This window comes from Microcebus murinus, chromosome 6 (assembly GCF_040939455.1).
Source record: "Microcebus murinus isolate Inina chromosome 6, M.murinus_Inina_mat1.0, whole genome shotgun sequence".
NCBI classification, from domain to species: Eukaryota; Metazoa; Chordata; class Mammalia; order Primates; family Cheirogaleidae; genus Microcebus; species Microcebus murinus.
In genome coordinates this window covers 106,082,758-106,103,633 of record NC_134109.1, presented here as the reverse complement: position 1 = coordinate 106,103,633, position 20,876 = coordinate 106,082,758, and the positions used below count along the sequence as shown (strand labels likewise).

The following is a 20,876-nucleotide window of genomic DNA, read 5'->3' as shown; positions in this document are numbered from 1 at the left end:
AATTCTATAACCATGACAAAACAGGAAATGATTCAGTACTCATTTACACTAGCTGATTTTAGTCATAATACTTCTAATTTTATATTTATTCTTTTAAAATGAAAATATCTCAATACTTTCCAAATCAACATATTACAAAGCTTAATAATTATATCCCACAATTCAAATTCAGAAAAAATAACTAAATAATCTTAGATTTTTTTGCACAAAGCCATGCTATGACATTTGTTTCATTTCCTTGAAAGAAAGCCAGAAAGGACATATCAGTTCCATTTTAATACTTACCACAAAAGTGATTTGATTGTGGCGCAGGTTAAGTTCAGTTAGTGAATCCAGCCCATTGAGATTATCGACATGACTTAAAAGGTTTCTGGCAAGATTTAAAACTCTCAAATCACACAGATGATTGACGTTTTCGATTTTGGTAATCTGTCAAAAAATGGGGGAGGGGAGATTAGCAGGCAAACATCTCAGTATGCATGTCTTAAAAACTGTAAAAATAAAGTATACAAAGTCATTGGATTCAGTGACAAGTTTACATGCTGACATTTAAGAATCTATTTATTTCCATGTTGTAGATAATATAAAGTCATGTGAAAATTAACTAAAAGATCATATTTTAAAATTTGACCATACTACATATTTGAAGTAAATTTCATCAAATAAGCAATGAGTCCATTGTCTGGGGTAACTCTAAGAGCCCAATACTGTGCCAGCTCCTGTGAAGGTTATATATTACCTGCCAGATAGAAATGTACTGTGAGACCAAGGCATATGCTTACAATGTTTTGACAAAGCAAGTCTGCCCTCTGAGAGAAAAGGCAAGGGAAAGGAATACCAAGTTCCCATTCTTAATTCTATTTATACTACAGGATCCTGAGAGTGATCAAGAGTCTGAATGGAAAGATTCAAGCAACTAGGATCCCCAGGCGAAGGTGAGGATATTCTTTTATTAGTAGAAATGCTTGAGAGGAGATAGTTTAGTTTAGATAGATGTTTATAGTCAGGGTACAATATGGTAGATGCCAATTGTTTAAAACAAGAGGACTTGAATTATGGAATATACATATACACATAAGCAATGAACTGCAGCAGAGTTTGAGTTGCCTACTAAGGTGAGGGTAAGTATAGACTAACACCGTGAAGTGATGAGAGCTCAGCTTGATTTTAAGCCCCACGACTATACTATAGCAAGCATAGCACAACAGGATGAGTTTCTGCGTGACACAGAATAAGAGTCCTGGTGGAAGACTTCATCAACCTCTCTTTTTTTTTTACAAGCCAAAAATTTACCCAAGGTTACACAGCTAAGTGACAAAGTTGAGATGTGAGCCCAAGCACTATCTCTCCAGAGTCTATACTCTCACTATTATGTCACTACAAATAACTTAATTATTTAATCCATGAATCGTGCATGAGAGAAAGAACTTTCTGACTTTCAGTGATTACCTTTCGGTGCAATAGTGCAACCATGTCAACCTCTTAATATAATGTACTTAAGTAATAATCAGTTGCACATATAACATGTTTCTTCTGAACATTAAGAAAATGAATTTCAAAATCACCAGAGATTAGTTTGCTCATTTGTACCCCAATCACAGTATATTTGAAATTTTTTATCTAACACTTCAAAGCAGATGTCAGCTAAAAAAACTCATAACTCATTTTTAGATGTATAATCTATTTTCCATGTTGTTATTTGGATTCTCCCTTACATTCAAGAAATACCATCTAGATTCCATCTAGGTTATAAAAGAGAAACATATGTTTATTGTAAATTCAATAATAATATATAAAGACAATCTATGACCATGTTTAAACTTAGTTCTAAGACTTATCTAATGTCTTAGATAAGGGAAATAAAATCATATAAAAGTTGAAAAAGAAGAAGGTTATGAGTATTTATAAATGATAGAACTATGTAATAAGACATAGAATAAAACATTTCAAAACTAAATAAGTGATAAAATTCAAAGTGTATGAAACCAATAAAAAGCAAAATAGATACCACAGGAAAAAAGAGATTAGTAATGTCATTACAAGCTTGAGAAGTCCTCCCAACATACCAAGGAAAAACATATAAGAAAAATAAAAGATAAAATGGAGATATGGAAGACAAACAATATAAAGACAACAAACATAAATGGGAAAGAAACAATGGCTAAATATGTAAAACCTTCCTGAGCTCAAGAAACATATAAAAGGGCACAATTGTATGAACTGCATAGCGTGTCTTCTCCCTTCTGCTAATAGTTCTGGACAGTTCTTTTAGAAAATTACTCTTCCACATGGTCCTGGTAGGATTTACTATTAGAATGGCTGTATTTTTGAGTTACCTTCTAGTTTGAAATGTCTGTAAAGAAACACTGTTAATTCTTGTACATGGGTATCAACCTCTAATTTTTAAAAAAATCACTAGGGATATTCTCTGGCTTCTTGGTTTGCAATCCAAAAGGCCAGAATTGTGTACAACATCTGCTATGGGATAAAGTCAGTTACTCATTGCAGCCATGGACAAAGTCACAAGAATAGATAGGGCGACAGAAGCTTCAGGCAAAGGGTAGTGGAAGGTGAGAGTGTAGTTCTTGATTGGTTGATATACTTCATAGCAAAAAGAAAAGATGATGGGAATGTCGGAAAGCCTGATTATGGGTCACAGTGATTAGAGAGAGTCCCAAGATAGACTGCGGGGCTTCTTAATGCACCTAGGAAAGCTGGATACTCCAGTCTTATCTTCATATGTAAGCGTAATCTAGACTGCTCTGCCTGGGTAAAGACATAGGAGTAAATTTAAAGACAAAAAACATCCACTTAATTTCTTTTAGCTTTTTACTATTTGATGCTAAATTTTTAGAGTTAGAAATTAGTTGTTTCATCTTGAATAGTGTATCTCCTAACTTTTTAGAAACATAGGGTCACTAAGACTATATCTTTGCTTTGAAATATTCCAAATTTTTGTTTATTGTATTTATATATTTTGAAACAAGACTCAGATTTTCACTTAAAACTTCCTTCTTGTAGTTATAAAACCTTGAGAATAATTTGTGTAGCACAAATGTCTAATCTTAATATGCAGAATATCACAAAATATGCTGAATTATATAGTATATAAACACAGGTCAGTTAATAAGGAATAAAGCATTTTTCATCAATTTAATGGTTGGTAAATAATGCCTATACATAATGTATAGCTCAAATAATATTGTGTTCAGGTGTTCTGAAAGATCTTGGGTAGTACTTATGAACTCTTAAAGGTATATTATAATTTGAAAAATGCATAAACATGTTTATTACTTTTCATATATACATTTAAAAATAAACTTGAGAAAAATATTGCTACCATAAAATGTAACACTAATAGTTATAAACAAATTTTAAAACAGTGGTCCTCAAGATTAAATACCTATTCCTTAGCCTGGCACATCAAGCCCTCCATAATCTGGCCTTTACCTACCTTTCTAGCCTCTTTTTTCACTGTTCCTCTACACGTGTTCAATTCTCTAGTGGTAAAAATTACTTACATTGTTTTTAATCTCAGTGCCTTTGCATATGATATTCTTTTATTGTCAATATACTCTTTAATTCCTCTTCCCCTTCCACCACTATATAACAGGATAACTTTCCCTCTACTGGACTGACCCTACCCAGCCTGCAGAGTTAGACAATTTCCAGGACACCAACACTCCTCCCACTACATGCACATGCAGACACACACATTGGAATGGAAATAGATTAGAACCTAGTAGATGTGGTCTATCTAGATCTATTAAGGCTTTTATTAATTATATTAGCTTTCAATAAAACTATTGGGACTAACAGGTGTTAGAAAATCTAGCAAGATCATACTGAGAGTTTACCTGACCAACTGCAAGCAGCAGTGGCAGCTCTTGTTCATCAACAGGCAAGGACTCCTGGATCATCCCTGAATATAAGCTCATCACTTCAGAAGAGACTTTACCTTCTGCATGAGTATGTACCTCATGTAGCTATTTATGAATAAATATATTTCAAAGATAAAAATGTAAATGGATGAGCAAAGGGTTAAAATAAAAAAGCCAAGTTGCTCTGACAGAGAAGAGGGGGAACACAATAAATCAGATATAGAAATTAAGACAGAGAGATATAGAGGTAGTCAAATTGACTGAACAGAATAGAGAGCCCAGATTATATCAAACTAGAAGGTAACTCAAAAATACAGCCATTCTAATAGTAAATCCTACAAGAACCATGTGGAAGAGTAATTTTCTAAAGATAAAAGAATATCATATGCAAAGGCACTGAGATTAAACACAATGTAAGTAATTTTTACCACTAGAGAATTGAACACGTGTGGAGGAACAGTGAAAGAAGAGGCTAGAAAGGTAGGTAAACACTAATCAGGAAAATATAACTCAAAACCACAAAGCAACACCACTTTACACCAATTCAATCAGCAAAAATTAAGAAGTTTGATAATTCCAAATGTTGAAAAGGATGTGAAGCAACAGGACTGACTATATATTACTGGGAGGAATATAAACTGGTATAACCAGTTTGGAAAACAATTTGGCATTATCTTTTGGAGTTAAACATTTAAATAGCCTATGACTCATCAGTTTTACTCCTAGACATATGCTCTAGAGCTACAGTGCCCAACTCCCACGCTGTGGCCCATTACTGGTCCGTTGTCTGTTAGGAAATAAACCTCTCCTCACTGCCTGGGTTCTCCAGCACCATACCTCCTCCCACCATGACACTCCACACCCCCATCCCCAATCCATGGAAAAATTGTCTTCCATGAAACCAGTCCCTGTTGACAAAAAAGTTGGGGACCACTGCTCTAGGGTACATATGGAATATGTAGAAGGGGAGACAAGTACAAGAAAGTACTTAGAAGTAGTATTTATAATAGCAAAAAACAAAATAAAACCAAGAAAGAAATAAAAAGAAAAAACAACCCAAATGTCTCTCAATAAGCTACTGGAGAATAAAGTTTCTGTATAGTCTTACCATGGAACATATAACAGTGAAAACTGAGAAACTATAGCTACTTAAAATAGATAAATCTCAGTAACATAATACTGTATCAGAAAAGCAAACACTAGATGATGACAATATGATACCTTTTTAAAATGAAAAGATAATACTACTAAACAATATATTATTTAGACATATCTTCATGTAATAAAACCAAACTAAAAAACTCACCCAACTAAAAAAGGAATGAAAAATGTGAAATCCAGAATAGTGGTTAACTCTGAGGTAGAAGTAAGGAGATAGAATAAAAAAGAAACACCTAAGTAGAAGAAAGTCAGGAATATTCTAGTTCTTGGATAGCAGTAGACAAATTGACTGAACAGAACAGGGAGCCCAGATTGGCTAGATAATGTAATGTGTATTATAAAAATAAGTTAATAAAAAACTAAATAAAAAATAAAATTATAATAACTCTAAGGATTCTAATGTTGTGTAAGTTTTATTTGTCATTTACTGCTAAGGAGTTACCAAATCTTAAATGAATAGCTTAATATCTTAGAAATTCCAGTGGATCAGTAAAATGATTCTTGAAAAATTCAATGTAAGTATGATTTTTATATCTTTTATAATACCAATATTTTGTACTTCTTCTTAAAAAAGAAAGGAGTGAAAGGGCTTTACCATACCTGATTTCCATGAAGGTCCAAGACATCTAAGCTTTTTAGATTTTCCAGATTTGAGATTTTTTTGATTCTGAAAATCAGAATAAATAGAGTAAGTAGAATAGAAATATGGATGTATCACATCTCTTTGTAAATCAAAGCATGCTTTGTGTAAAAATGCAACTCATTTTAATTTATTCTCTCTCCCTCTCTATATATATAGTTATAATATATATGAAAGGACAGCCTTGCTAATAAACTATCTAACAGAGAAAAATGAACTAGTTTATTAGGTATTAGAATTTAAGATTAATCACCTGTCTTTTAAGATTAATTAACTGCCTGCTGAGACTGTTTTCACAGCATTTGAAAAGAGCTGAGCAGACAGAATAAATCCTCTTTTACATTCGCCAGACCCGTCTGGCCAAATAAGACTATCTCTAAGAGAAGAGGGAAAAAAAAAAAAAAACAAGAAAAGAGAAAAACCAGACACAGCAGCTCCACAGCCATTTTCCTACTGTCATTTTCCTGCTATCAGTCTGCCACAATAAATTTTTCTTTGTTTCCCTTTTCCCCCATAAAAATCCTGAGGCCATCTGCTCAGGGCCAGCACTTCTCTCTTTCTTTCTTTATGCCAAGCCCTTTCCCTCCCCTTTTCTCTCAGGGAAAGTAAAATAATCTTCTTTCTTCTTTCTATACTAATCTTTGTGTTGAGAACTCTTTCTCATCCTGCATATAAATTCCCACCCTAACAATATATATCTTAAACAATAATATATTTCCCTTTGATTTATTATAATTTTAAAAATGCAATGCCACTAGGGGGAAGATAGCTTAAATATTTACCTTTAGAAAAAAGTAATTCTACTTCTAAGAACTATAGGTCAAGGCACTTATGTAAGGCAGTTCCCTTCATCTTAAAATACAATCTAAACTCCTTACTTCTACCTGCAAGACACTAAACTATCTTGCTGCCAACTCCTTCCCTACCCAGCCTTATCTCTTACTATAGGCTCACTCCTTCTGCTCCAGCTACAGGGGCATACTTGCTGTATTTAAACCTGACAAGTTAATTTCCACCTTAGGATATTTACCCATGCTGTTCCTTCTGCCTTAACATTCTTCTGCCAAAACTTCACAGGGATCACACCTTCACATTATAAAAGGTCTCAGTTCAAACATTTTATAGTTGCCACCAGATGATCCTATCTAAAACAGCTTTCTCTTCTTGTTCCCCCTACTCTCTCCTTTCTCTACTTTAATTGACTTCACAGCATTTGTCATTGCCCAAAATTATATTATTTTTGTGTTTACTTTTTAAAATTTTCATCTTACCAAACCAAAATTTGAGCTTCAAGATGTTCTTTATCTCCAGCACTCATAACACTGTCTGGTACCAAGTAGGCACCCAATTTAATTATTTGTTTAATGAATAAATGAACATACTAATTATTGAATGGATGAGTTTTATGTACAAGGGTATTCATAATAGGATTGTTTATTACAGAGACAAATTACACACCACCTAAATGCTTTCTACTAGACTGCTCAGTTTGTAAAACACTTACATTTATTTGAAATTTCTGATTTGTCATCTTGCAAAAAGCTAGAACTTTGCTATAAATTAAAACACCAGAATTTTATCTCTAAAATGCTCCCTCTTATATCCTCTAAAGATTAGGCCTACCCATTGTCTCCCTCATTCCGATATTGTGTGGCTACTTTACCTGCCCAATTTCCTCCAACTGGACTCTTCTAACAAAACCAAACACTTACTTTTTATTGTTCTTCATTCTATAGATCCTACTTTATCCTAGTGCCATTATTTAGTAGAGAGATGAGATCAAAGAAAAGACAAAAAATAAAATTCACAAAACCCATCTTTATCTCCATATATTTATCACTATTTATTTCTGTTGTCATTGTTTACTGCCTAAAGAACCATTTCAACCTTTCTAAAATTTCCTATATCATCCATTGGATATTTATATGATATATATATATATATGTTGATCACTATTTAAACATAATGCAAACTTAAACTTTGTGAATATCTGTCTCCTCTTGACCTCAGCCATCCTGTATCATTGCCAAATCAAGAATCATATCACCACAAACCAATTAATCCAATTTAGTTGATAAAACCATTTATCATAAACCCACCATGTATCATCACCATGTGGTTGTACTTCTCTTAATTCCATCACCACAAAGATACCACACTCCCTTATGACCATAACCTCTTCATCAGTCTCTTCTCTCACATCATCACACTGGCAGAATCTACTCTTTTCCTACAAAGTACCCAATATCCTGAACACCCCTATGTCACTTCATCCAAACCATCAGCATCCTTCTGGACGCATTAGAATTGATTAGACTTCATCCAGGGCCAGGCATTTAATACTATCCTATATACTATTTAAATCTCTCAAATAGCTAGCCCAACCTTATGGGAAAACAGACAAAACTTTCAACAAAATTATTCCTCTGTCTGCTTTGCTCTTGAAATATCTAGAATAGCTGTAGAAAATTACAGTACCCTAATAATATGGTTTAGGACAGTTATGTTTTATGATAGAAATCTGATCTCACAGCTAGTAGAGAAGCCTTTTTTATTCAATCCCTTTATACTCCCAAGCTCACATTCCCTAAAACAGTGGTTCTCAAACTTCTGAGGGCTTGCTAAACCATTGACTATCTCTCAGTTTCTCTTGTCCTCTTTTGAACTAGCTTTGTCATCCTGCTGCTTCCCACATTATTGAGTTAATTAAATCATTGGCCTGTGATTACTATTTATGTATCTGAGAATTATATTTTTAGAATTTTGAAAATTATACCCCAAGGATAATGGAGATTATCTCAGCCAAAAGTTCTCTGATCTGGAGAATCAATGTAGTCTGTTTCTGTGTTTATCAGAAACTCTGAGCACCTTTAAGGCACTTTAACCACAGAAACATTCATGTGCAATATGTCTTCCCACATAATGCCTCATACACTCACTCCCTTTTTGTTGGGTCTTCAAGCATTCTTTTAGCTTTGACTCATACTGGCTTTATGACTCTCACTTCCTTCAGATTCTGATTGCCCAGGTTGAATAGGAAAGAAAATAGACAAGTAGTTCAATCAATTAGACCTAAGACCAACCAAAAATCTTGCTGTCTTGTTCTCATAAGTTGCCTTTGCCATAAATTCTCCCTCCACCCCTATACCTGAAATTACCTAAAAACTCATCCAACTCTAAGGAATTCAAAGGTAGATGAAAATTTCAGTTGACTTTAGGGCCCCTTGTCAAATTAGGTATGGATACAAAGAATTTGCAGAATCCTACTCAGTGCCCAAATAGTTGATTGATTTTTACATTAACACCAACGTAACCTGAAAGATTTTTTTTAAAAAGAAGTTCTCCCACTGAATGGAAATTAAAACTAGAAAAAGACTAGCCTCGCCCATCACCTCAGCAGCTACAGACCTCTAGGGATATATTGCAGCTGTCTCTGCAGGTCACATTATGTCACTGATGCTGGGATAAAGACTCTACCACAGAACCTATACAAAATCTCAGCTTTTAAGGCATCAGAGACAAATCCTTAAGTGGAAAACTTCAAAGAGTCAAAAAGAAAGGCACAGAGAATCCCAGGATCTGGCAGAGTTTTCATAATCCTAGATAATCAGAAGAAAATGTAGAAGTTCTATTCATTAGCCTGTAACTATAAGGGCACCAGAAGTTCTAGAGAGGATAAGCAGGGGATGTTGAAGGCAGAAAAATTAGGGGGCAGGAACTTCAACAGCAAAGTGGAGTTGGGAGTTCTTTGGTAGCAATGGAAACTTCACACACAGAATCTGAGCAGGGGTCTTTTTAGCTTTCGAATAGAAATCTATGTTGAGCCTGCCTGAACCTTGAGCCATCTGGTTGAGATGCCTCAACCAGAGATATGAATTAAAAAGGCAGGAACTAGATAGAGGCAGCCATTAGATATTACATTTAAAACCGGAGGAGATTAAAAATACCACTAGAAAACATTCTTAACTCAAGGACTAAAAGAAGGGCAAAAAGTCAATAGTATTAAAGAACAAATGTAAGTTAGAAAAAGAAATCAGTAACTCTGTAAGTCAAAAACTAGTAAAATCCCTGGGAGAGATAACAGGGAGCACCTAGAAGAGAATGCCTTAAATGTATGAAAAGTGAACTTCCCTCCTTACCTTACTCAATGAACTGCCCTGGTGGCATATTCCTACTGTATAGAGTTTGTAACTGCAAAAGTCACTTTACCTTTCCATTTCTTCATCTGTAAAATTAGAAAGCTGACCTCTGAGGTCACGTCAAGCTTTAATACTTTATGATTATATAATCCTTCTGCTATAGTTGGGATATTTGACCCCTCCAAACCTCATGTTGAAATTTGATCCCCAATGGTGGGCCTAATGGGAGGTGTTGGGTCAAGAGGCAGATCCCTCATGAATAGAGGATATAGGAGAATGGTGTGGAGTGAGTTCTCACTCTATTAGTTCCAACCACAGCTGGCTGGTAAAAAGAGCCTTACGCTTTCTTCCTCCTTTCTCATCATGTGATCTCCACACACATCTGCTCACATTCACTTTCCACCATGAAGAGGAGCATCCCGAGCCCTCACCAGCCTGCAGAACCATAAGCCAAATAAACCTCTTTTCTTTATAAATTGCCCAGACTCAGGTATTCCTTTATAGCAACACAGACTAAGACACCCCCCAAATTCCCTTACACTACATGTTTAATTTAACACTTGAACTAATTATGGGTGATAAACCACACTGTTGGGAACTTTCAAAGAAGCCACAGAGGACAGATAAGAGCCTAGGTCTCTGGGACACGATCTTGGAAAAAATACATTATCATTGGGTAGTAAGAATAATGACTTTTGGGGCTCAGAACACAATACCCTAAATTATGACACCTAGGCATACTGAGTAATTTAAGCTGAAGGAAATTGAGAAAACCACAAAAGCAGGAAAATCACTCTCTAATCTTTTCCCTCGAAGCCATAAAAAGAATTCTCTGACCTACCTCCCCTGAAAGTAAGTCATAAGACCCTCATTCCAGAGGGATCCTGTCCTATATCCTCCAAAAAGGAATGAAGACACAGAGATGCCAAGTAGAATCTGAACAAACAGGACTTGCTACGTTCTCCCAGTTTATTACCATTGCATCCTTCCCCCTTTTGTGCAATCATACCTCTAAACAACTGTCCACTTGTCATCAAACCTTAGCATAAAAATACAATTTTCCCTGTTTCTTTGAGTCTTCATTTCTGAGGGCTCCTGTGTCACATAAAACTCACATTAAATAAATTTGTTATGATTTTCCCTTGTTAATCTGTGTTTGTTATAGGAATGTCAGCCATGTGCCTTGCAATGGGTGATGAAAAGATATAACATTTCTTCCTCTACAAGAAGTAATCCAAAATCCATGCTGGGGGAATGGCAGTGGGGGCCGAGGGGCATGCAGAGTAAAGAGGGGCTAGGGGAACCTAACCTGGGTATAATGATATATCTAAACTTTAAAATTTGAAAATATAAAAATTAGTTTTAGATTTTGCTAAACAGCCCTTCTTTATAGGCAAAAACTAGCCAGTCAAAGAGAATAAAGAGAAAAGTCGTGAATAAATCTCAAAGAAATGAGTCAGGAATGTGTAGCTGCACTGCATAAAAGAGCTACATAAATGGAACTGGGGAAGTTCACATAGGATGTAATATTAAATACATACTGAAACTACCATCTGAAAAGGAATCAATCCGTGATTTGACATTCATAAAGTATCAAGTATCTACTCTAAGTCAAATACTAAGAGGAATCTCAAGTGAAACACACAAGCCTAAAGTGAATACACATGCTTAAAATGTATCCTAAGTCTATTTACTTCTATATCAGATATGAGACTGGCAAGCAATGGAAGTGAAATATATACTCAATAAATGTTATTTTGTTTGACAAATTGTCACACTGAATCTCATGAAACAAATTATGACTGAATCTTAATCCATTTAAATAATCTTTCAAAAATGTTAGTCAAGTCGTTTCTTTAGCATCATTCAATTCTGAGTTGCCATCTTAACCCCACAGGACTCAACATTAGTCCTACATATAACATTAGGCTATAAACAAAAACTGCTCTATAAAGAATACCTGTTTTTCCCCAACAGAAGGACACGGAGGGATCTCAGAGTAGAAAGCCCACTAATTTCTTCAATCTGGTTATCATATAAATCCAAGAATATTAACCTCTGTAGATTAGAAATATTTTGGATCCGAGTGATAAAATTGTGTTGAAAGTTCAACAAACGAAGGTGTTCTTCCCCATCGATGATAGGACATACAGTCAGCTTTTGCCTAGAAAAAATTTTTAAAGTTATTAAGATTCTGATTCAGCAGCCTACTTTTTCTTACAAATATTATTAGTATCTTTGTACTCTCATTTTGTGAGGAGAAAAAGATAAGTTGGACCATGTCCAACCCCCATGAATTAAGTGACCTATATTTAATTGTAAATCATTCACAAAAAAACCAATAGACTTTAACAAGGGTAATTATTAAAATTAAGTCTAAGCTCTCATTGTATTAAAAAAATCTCAAGTATCGATTATTTCATATGAAATTGACTTAACATCAGACAACACCCAACACCTTTTGTTATAGAAGTTTAGATGGTTGAAACAACCATGTCATAAACCAGAGAAGTGCCTTTGGCATAAATCCATTGATGTGAGATTGCCCAGGCAACTAATCTATGGGAGAAAAACCATATAAAAAGATCTTTCATAGAATTATAGACTCTTGAGCTGGATGATATCTTCAAAAGAGCAAGAAGTTCAGTCATGTGCAGCTCATTTTGATAAAAAGAATAAATTCATCCTGAAATCCATTAATGGCAAGTGGTCCTTACTGAACAAAATATGTTTACATGTTCAACACTAACTTTGAACTTTGAGGAATATTTAGAGTGCTACATGGTAGACTGAAACCTTAAAAATATATGCCTTTAGCTGTATTTAAAACAGTAAGCCTTTTTTTATGCAAAAAATTATATTACATGTAAAGTAAATAAGTACAAGGCCTTTTAAGAATTCTACTAGTATAGTAATATGGGCAGACAGGAGGTACTGAATGATTCTACCCTGAGAGGTTGAAAGGAGTTTTCAAGGAAAATACAGTTCTGAGTGTGAACAACTCTAATAGGGAGGTTTATAAGAAAGAATTTGTTCAGTAAAAATCAAGTAACTAAATCAAGCTTTTTTTTTTTTTTTTTTGAGACAGAGTCTCACTTTGTTGCCCAAGCTAGAGTGAGTGCCGTGGCGTCAGCCTAGCTCACAGCAACCTCAAACTCCTGGGCTCAAGCAATCCTCCTGCCTCAGCCTCCTGAGTAGCTGGGACTACAGGCATGCGCCACCATGCCTGGCCAATTTTTTCTATATATATTAGTTGGCCAATTAATTTCTTTCTATTTATAGTAGAGACGGGGTCTCACTCTTGCTTAGGCTGGTTTCGAACTCCTGACCTCGAGCAATCCGCCCGTCTCGGCCTCCCAAAGTGCTAGGATTACAGGCGTGAGCCACCGCGCCCAGCCTAAATCAAGCTTTAAAGAAAATAAACCAGAGTGTTACAAGGATAAGTGAAACTATGGAAGTAATCAGAATCATCCTTATAAAGAGAAAAAAAGAATGATTAGCAGAAAAAAAAAAACAAATGTTAATGGGTAACAAAGATATAATGTTTAAAAATATAGATGCTGAAGAAATTGGTTTAAAATAAGAGAAAAGGTAAAAAATATTAGGCAATAGTTTTTTAATGTATGATTAATATTTAGAATTCATTTCATGTATTCAATTATTCTACCATAGTTGATACTTTGGGTTTATAAATTATAAATTAATAATTTATGAGTATTCTAGTTTAAAATTTATATCTTTGTATACCCACTTAGCAAAAAAATTAAATTATGTCATTTTCCCTGATTTAGTCTTTTCTCTACTTCTCATAGTTAAACTTACTGATATCCCTTAACTTCTATTTCATCCAGTTCTTGTGTCAATCATTACTGAGACAGGAAAATAAATAAGCTCTGATCTCCCTCTTACATAAATTACTGTAGGTAGCTTGAAATGAGATCACTTTCTCAGATTTCAAACATAGTGGCTAAATCCCAACTCCAAGGCTCACTTATATGGGGATATATAGGGTTATATATCCCCATATATATCCCCATATATATATCCCTATATATATATATCTCCCCATATATATATCCCTATATATATATATATATATATATCCCCATATATATATATCCCTATATATCCCTTAACACCAGGAATCCCTGTCATTCCACCAAAACAAGCAAGCAACATACATAATAAACAATGACCCAGTGTCCTCAAAGAGAGAGTTTGTTATATTTACAAAACTCTTGAGTTGCTATATCTCCTACCCCATCACTGACACATCTATTGGATAAAGTTTTTGCTTCTGTGTTTCCTTCTCAGTGACAAAAGGCTGCCTTTCTAATACCCAGGACTACCTTAACTCCCTGAACAGCCTGGTATTTCTTCTCAGGGCTGGATTCTACTCTCAACCCCTTAGTCTCTCAGTTAAGAAGCCACACAGCATGGTAGATCTGCCTTTGGAACTCAACTGCCATTACCCACTGGCTCTCAAATAATGATCCCTAAGTTAGTTCTTTGCTGCTAGTCCAACTTTCTTGATGCACATCCTGGTTCTGGTCAAACTAAAACTAACCCTATGAAATCTTTGTGATTCTGCTATTTCACAACCAACTTTTAAAGCAGAACCATTTCTTTTGGTCCAGACTTTCTTGATAAGCAAGTTTCCACCTGATCAAAATTTGCTTCTCCACTCTGGAGGCCCAAGCTGCTGAGGATTCATAATCATACTTGCCTGAGTCTCCATGAGCTACTGACAATAGAAGCACCTGACTTGTTATGTCACAGTCTTACAAATACCGGCTCTTGTTAATATCAAATAATATGAAACTGAAAGGCTAAGGTACTATTTTTGACCAGACTTGTAAAGACCAAGAAAAAAATTACCACAAAATCCCTCAAAACATTAAAATGATATCATGAAAGTTACAAGTATTAACTAACATCACAATCTCAAAAATCATTAATATTTCACAGATGTCATGAGAGATACTGCCCTGTGCTTATAAAACAACATGTTAGACTCTCCAGAGATATTTTTTGCAACTACAAACACAGATGATCTGTTATGATTTGTTGTCAGGTATGTGCACTAAAGATATGTACAGTAGAGATGTTTTCTCTGCTGATTATACCACTAAGGTAAGGGTTGGGATCTTTCATCTAACATCCTCTTGTGGATATCTTCCTATACAAAAATGGGCATCGAGTCCTAAATATATTCATTCATTCAAAAATATTTTATCAGGACCTTATTTTGTACCAGGTTCTGCTATAGGTGCCCACAATACAGAACTGCATTCCTGCTTATGGAACTTATATTCTAGTAGGAGACAGATAAACATGACAATTAAACAGTTAATATGTTAGAGGTTGATCAATGCTAAGGAGAAAAATAAAGCAGAGAAGGGGGCTGGGATTATCAGAATGGAAGGCGTTGCAATTTTGGAGAGGGCAGCCAGAGAAAATCATCCCTGAGATGATGACATTTGAGTAAAGACCTGAAGGAGGTAAGGGAGTGAGCCTACAGATATGAGGAGGAACAGAATTCCAGGCAGAGGAAACAGCAAGTACAAAATTCCTGAAGTATAGGCATGCTTGGTGTGGTTAAAGTACATCAAGGAAGCAGGTGTGGCTGAAGCAGAGTGAGTGAATGAGAGTGTATGAAGAGATGAGGCCAGTATGGTAATAGGCAACTAGAATGGAAAAGCCCCAGCAAGCCTGTGTGAGGATTATATTGCAAAGTCTTTTCTAGACTAAAATCCATTTTCATCAATGTCATATTTTAGAATTGTATAGTATTCTTTTGGAGTATAGTCAATCTCTTTTATATTATATAGATATAAAATTTCTCACCATACCTCTGGAAGCATAAACAAAAAATTGGTAAAAAGTGACTGTATCTAGATAGGAGAAATGGATAGCTGAGGAACAGGAGGAGGGAGGCAGACTTTTGCATCTTTCAAACCTTATACCATGCCTATGTATTATCTAGTCAAAAAAATAAAATAAAATAAATTGTCCTCACCTTTCTAGGGTCAACCTGTCTGAGTAAAGAATTTTCTCTTCAGAAGAACGTTGGAGAATAGGAAATGATGGCATTGATGAGCTCACCAAATTAATATGATCACCTATTAAAAATGATATACAAATTACTTGATTAAGTAAAACCTTTTAGAATCTTGAAATTAAAGTCACCTTATATTTGGAGAACTTTGGCATCTACAAATATCTTATCTAGAAAGTTTCCATAGCTCTCTATATTTGAAATTAATTACTAAATTTGAGTTTGTTTCTTTCCTCCTTAAACCTAACTATGTGTTCTGTGTGTGCCAAACAATATTACCCTTGCCTTAGAAGATTGGTTGAAAGTACAGAATACTACTCTAGTGCTATCTTCAACCCTTTGTAATCCTAACTCTTGGTACTAAATTTTAACTCTCTTGTAACTGAGATGATAGTCCCTCATTACCAGATACATTTGGGCCAGCACTATGACAGCCCTGCCGGATTCTGGACTTTGAAGATGTCTGAATGGAAGAATCTCCAAATGCTGATAAGGAGCTCGTGGCAGTTTTCATTTCCAGCCCATATAGTTCTGTCACATTTGTTGTGGATGAGATGCATGATGATTTACTACGAGGCGAAGGACTTATTACTCTTCCATCTCCTTCAAAATATCAAAAAGTTTATCACAAAGCTACGCAATACATGACTTTACTATAGAAAATACACAAAAGGTAGTTCTGGATAGCAGATGTAAACCTCGCATCATCACTTTTTCTTTGTATGTTCAGCTACTATTAGCAGAGAATATTTCCAAAATACCAACATGGGTATCAATAAATCCAGTACACTTGTAGTTAGGGTCCACAGGGCATATGATTCCCCTAGTTACAGGCTGTTAGTTGGTTTTCCTGCCATTAAGTAGCTTTAAATCTAGCAGACAAACACATAGGAAATTAACAAACTAAATAGAACAACATGCATAAAATGCATGATAAAAAAATACCTATTTATATATTTGCATATAAGCACGTCTGGTTATTTATCACTTAATGAAGATGGTTAGAGATGAGTTTCTGAGGAGGTGGATATAGTCTAAATAACTAGAAGAATGTAGAATGGTCAAGAAGAAATGATGGGAAGTTCTAGAAATTAGGTAAGATTTGAGTGACAGTTTGAATTCCAGAGGAAATCTATCATATTTTCCTCTATAAAGAGAAAATCTTCTGAAAGCAGCAATTGATGTTGAGTGTTTTTTTGGTTTTTTTGTGGGTTTTTTTTTGAGACAGAGTCTCGCTTGTTGCCCAGGCTATAGTGAGTGCCGTGGCGTCAGCCTGGCTCACAGCAACCTCAAACTCCTGGGCTCAAGTAATCCTTCTGCCTCAGCCTCCCAAGTAGCTGGGACTACAGGCATGCGCCACCATGCCCGGCTAATTTTTTATATATATATATTAGTTGGCCAATTAATTTCTTTCTATTTATAGTAGAGACGGGGTCTCACTCGTGCTCAGGCTGGTTTTGAACTCCTGGCCTCGAGCAATCCGCCCGCCTCGGCCTCCCAGAGTGCTAGGATTACAGGCGTGAGCCACCGCGCCTGGCCGATGTTGAGTGTTTAAAGGGAGCAATAGTAGTAAAATAGAACCTGAAGTTACCACAGAATTCTGCTGCTTAAACTAATCAATATGGTGAAAAGATGAAAACCAAATTTAGGAAGCTAACATACTCTTTGGGAGGACATCAGACAATATGATGACAACTTAAAATCAAGTTCCATACAAATCATATTAAAAAGTGAAGCAATGGCATTTGCTAGCTTCTTCAGGTCTGTAAGCCATAAACCAAAGTATCTCACACCTAGTTTCTTGAACAAAATAATCAGTGCTCACATCTCACTTATCTGAATATCATGAATTATCAAGACAATAATGATGATCTAGAATATAACCATTCAGAATTGACATCTTGTCCACCAATGAACCAATCTTAAGACCTGCTAGCAAGATACCCTGGCAACCATGATTCATTAAATTGATTTGGAAATCAAAAGTTACACGGTTAAAAAACATAAAACAAATAAAAAACAGAGTAAAGATTGCTGCAGTCTAAAAATTAACTGATTAAAGATTAATCTGTCAGCTAAAGAAGAAAAAGAAAAACTCCAAACAATAGGTGACCTTGATTTCTCTTGTTGGCATTAGAGTTTGATTTTTTTGAATTATTTTAAGGGTTCAAGCCAATCCTCAATTTAAGGCAGACTTAAACATGATTTAGAAACAATCATGAAAGTAAATTTCAATTACACTCAGTGAATAAAGGAATTTTATCCTAACACTTTTCAGCTCTTATTTTACACAGGAGTCATAATCACTAACAGCATGATGAACTTACTATCACTGTGATATACAGCTTACGATAAATAGCAAGAGATAAAAATGATTAGGTAGAAAGGCCTTGAAATTCACAAACAAGATCCTCCAAATCTGCAGTCAACAACTCCAGTGCCACTGAGTGGTACCAGTTAGTGGCCTGTTAGGGACCAGGCCGCAGAGTTCCACCGCCTCCACACCACCTCCACCCTGGGAAAAGTTGTCTTCTATGAAACTTAGAAAAGCCCCCAACCCCCCTGCACATTAGGAGGTGAGCAGTGGGCAAGCCAGCCAAGCTTCATGTGTATTTACAGAGGCTTCCCATCACTGGCATCACCACCTGAGTGCCACCTTCCCCACCCCCACTCCCAGTCCCACCCCCACCCCAGGCCATGGAAAAACTGTCTTCCATTTAATGGTCCCTGGTGCCAAAAAGGTTGGGGACCACTGTTCTAAATGACTGGGAACCAGAGAGATCTGTGGTTAAAATATTCACATATACATGTGGGTGTATAAATACCCACATATAAACTATATCACTCTGTGGTAAAATTTTAATTGAAATACTTCCCCTGTTATTGTTTATTTCTCATATCACTATTTAATTTCTGTATATGTAGCCCTTGTCTTCCCAATTAAATTTATAATCTCCTTGAGAGATGGAACTCATTTTACAACCTTTATATTCTTGGTGGAATCTAAATACAGTAGGCAATCAGTAGATAAATTAATTGTTTTTCTAGTTTTCTAAGACTTAACTGGGAATCTATTTTGTGTGTGTTATTTATGTTAAAAAAGAAAAACAGAAATTCTTGCATTTTAGTATAAAAATGCAGAATTCTTTAATAAGTAGTATCTCAAAGTCTAAATTTGATAAGAACGTTCACCGCACTGCACCTTAGATATGTGAATGGATGGATGGGCGGATGTATGTATGAATGGGAAGATAGATGCATGAGTGGATAAATGGACAGATGGGTGGGCAGATAGACTGACGGGTGGATGGACAGTATAGTACATTGCCACATATGTGTGTTCACCCTGCCTTATCTTTGATATTTTTTTGTTTACCAAAATCCTGAGTCTAGATTTTCCAGTGATTTATGATGATCTTAAGAGCCAAGTATTGCCTCTTCCCTTCTACAAACATATTTTTAAATTCTTAACTAAGGCACTGAATCAATTAAGTTCAGGTTAATCGAGATTTTACTGTAAAGAAGTCCCTGTAACGTCTGACTCTTACAAAATCTTAAAGATGCAGGGTTTAACTCTTAACAATATTTTTAAAAGTCTAAAAGAAATCGCATATCAAATTTTAGACTCACCAGCTTAAATAAAACATCAAATTTCTTTACTTTTGACTCAGAGTATCATTGGTTAATTTGTACTAACAGGCTATGATATGTTTAATTTGAAAAATAAGAAACAGGCTAAAATTAATTATTATGACTGAGTATCAAGAACCATAAATCTGTATAACAACTCCTACTCTAACTCAAGAAAAACTTAGGGAAAGTATTTAAGTTTGATTCATGATTTAGGGGGAAAAATTAAGATATTGTTATAAAAAATGTGAAGGAAATTCACAATGCAAGCATAAAAATCCCTAGTGAAAAATTTCCAGGTTCACATCTATAACTAAAACAGTGACTGGCACATAGGACACACTTTATAAATATATATTGAACTGAACCAAAGAAGCAAGACAGATGCTTCCTGCACTGTGGAACTGCAGTCAGGCTGATGTCATGTCCAGCAATTGGCCAAGACAAGAGTGTAGTATATAGGAAAGAGAAAAGACATGTCAAATTAGATGGGCCCAAGAGGAAGGCCCAGAAGTAACAAAACAAAAAGGGAAAATTAGCCAATATCCAAACTTGTCATATGCTCACACAGTAATGAGATGAACAATCTAGAAAGGCCTATATTAAATGGCCCTCTCATATAAACTCCTAGGAGGTAGAGGCAGTTCTTTATGTAAGGATTTTGAAGTTTTTAAAACTAGCACATTACAAATAGCTAACAGTTGTTAGCAACCAACTAAGATTCAAATGTGCTGAAGGAAATTTTTCCTTGATTTTAAAAATATGTTTCAGAAATATAATCAGATCGTATAAGGTAGTACTTGTTAATGGGGGATTCACCAACCACATCCATCATAATCACTGTGGCATCAGTAAAAAAATGCACATATCTAAATCCCACCAAAGACCTATAAAATCAAAATGGGGGAACTGGGAAGATGGAGAGGAAGCACTAAGAATCTGCATTTTTAACAAGATCCCAAGTGATATACATCAAAGTTTAAGGCCTTTAATATATCTCTGATTATATGTGTTAGTAAGAAAAAAAGATTGTATCTTTTCTACTCCTAACTTTCCATTCTTTCTATTGTTTCCTTATTTCCTAAAGAAAGACTTGTGTTCCCATACTCTTACTCTCACTAATTAGCTATTTTTCCTAGTTCTAATACAGTATTTAAAACATTCTTCTCCTATTCTCTAGTGCATAGCTCACCCTCAAACTAAAATATAATAACGATAGCTTTTTCTGCATTGGAAATAATCTACTATACTATGTATATAGAACCAATTCTGATTTAAACAAATATCAAACCAATTAGGTAACCAATGAACCATTTCATTTTCAATTCAAGCTTATTTAGATCTACTAATTCAACCTTATAAATAAT

General features: G+C 35.1%; 1 protein-coding gene across 4 annotated transcripts in view; it reads right to left on the bottom strand.

Moving 5' to 3' along the window:
* The window catches only part of LRRC49 (leucine rich repeat containing 49), a 119,428-nt gene that overhangs the window by 95,614 nt on the left and 2,938 nt on the right, over window positions 1-20,876 (bottom strand). For 2 of the 4 annotated variants that reach the window (XM_012768305.2, XM_012768306.2), the window contains 5 exons: window positions 16,285-16,482; window positions 15,841-15,943; window positions 11,782-11,985; window positions 5,643-5,709; window positions 286-429 (listed from right to left, as the gene is read on the bottom strand). In XM_012768305.2, the coding sequence (XP_012623759.1) occupies window positions 286-429; window positions 5,643-5,709; window positions 11,782-11,985; window positions 15,841-15,943; window positions 16,285-16,482 (716 nt within the window). Of the gene's footprint in view, window positions 1-285; window positions 430-5,642; window positions 5,710-11,781; window positions 11,986-15,840; window positions 15,950-16,284; window positions 16,483-18,799; window positions 20,853-20,876 lie in introns of those variants that run through there. The other 2 variants (XM_012768311.3, XM_012768309.2) reach the window with 2 other exon arrangements.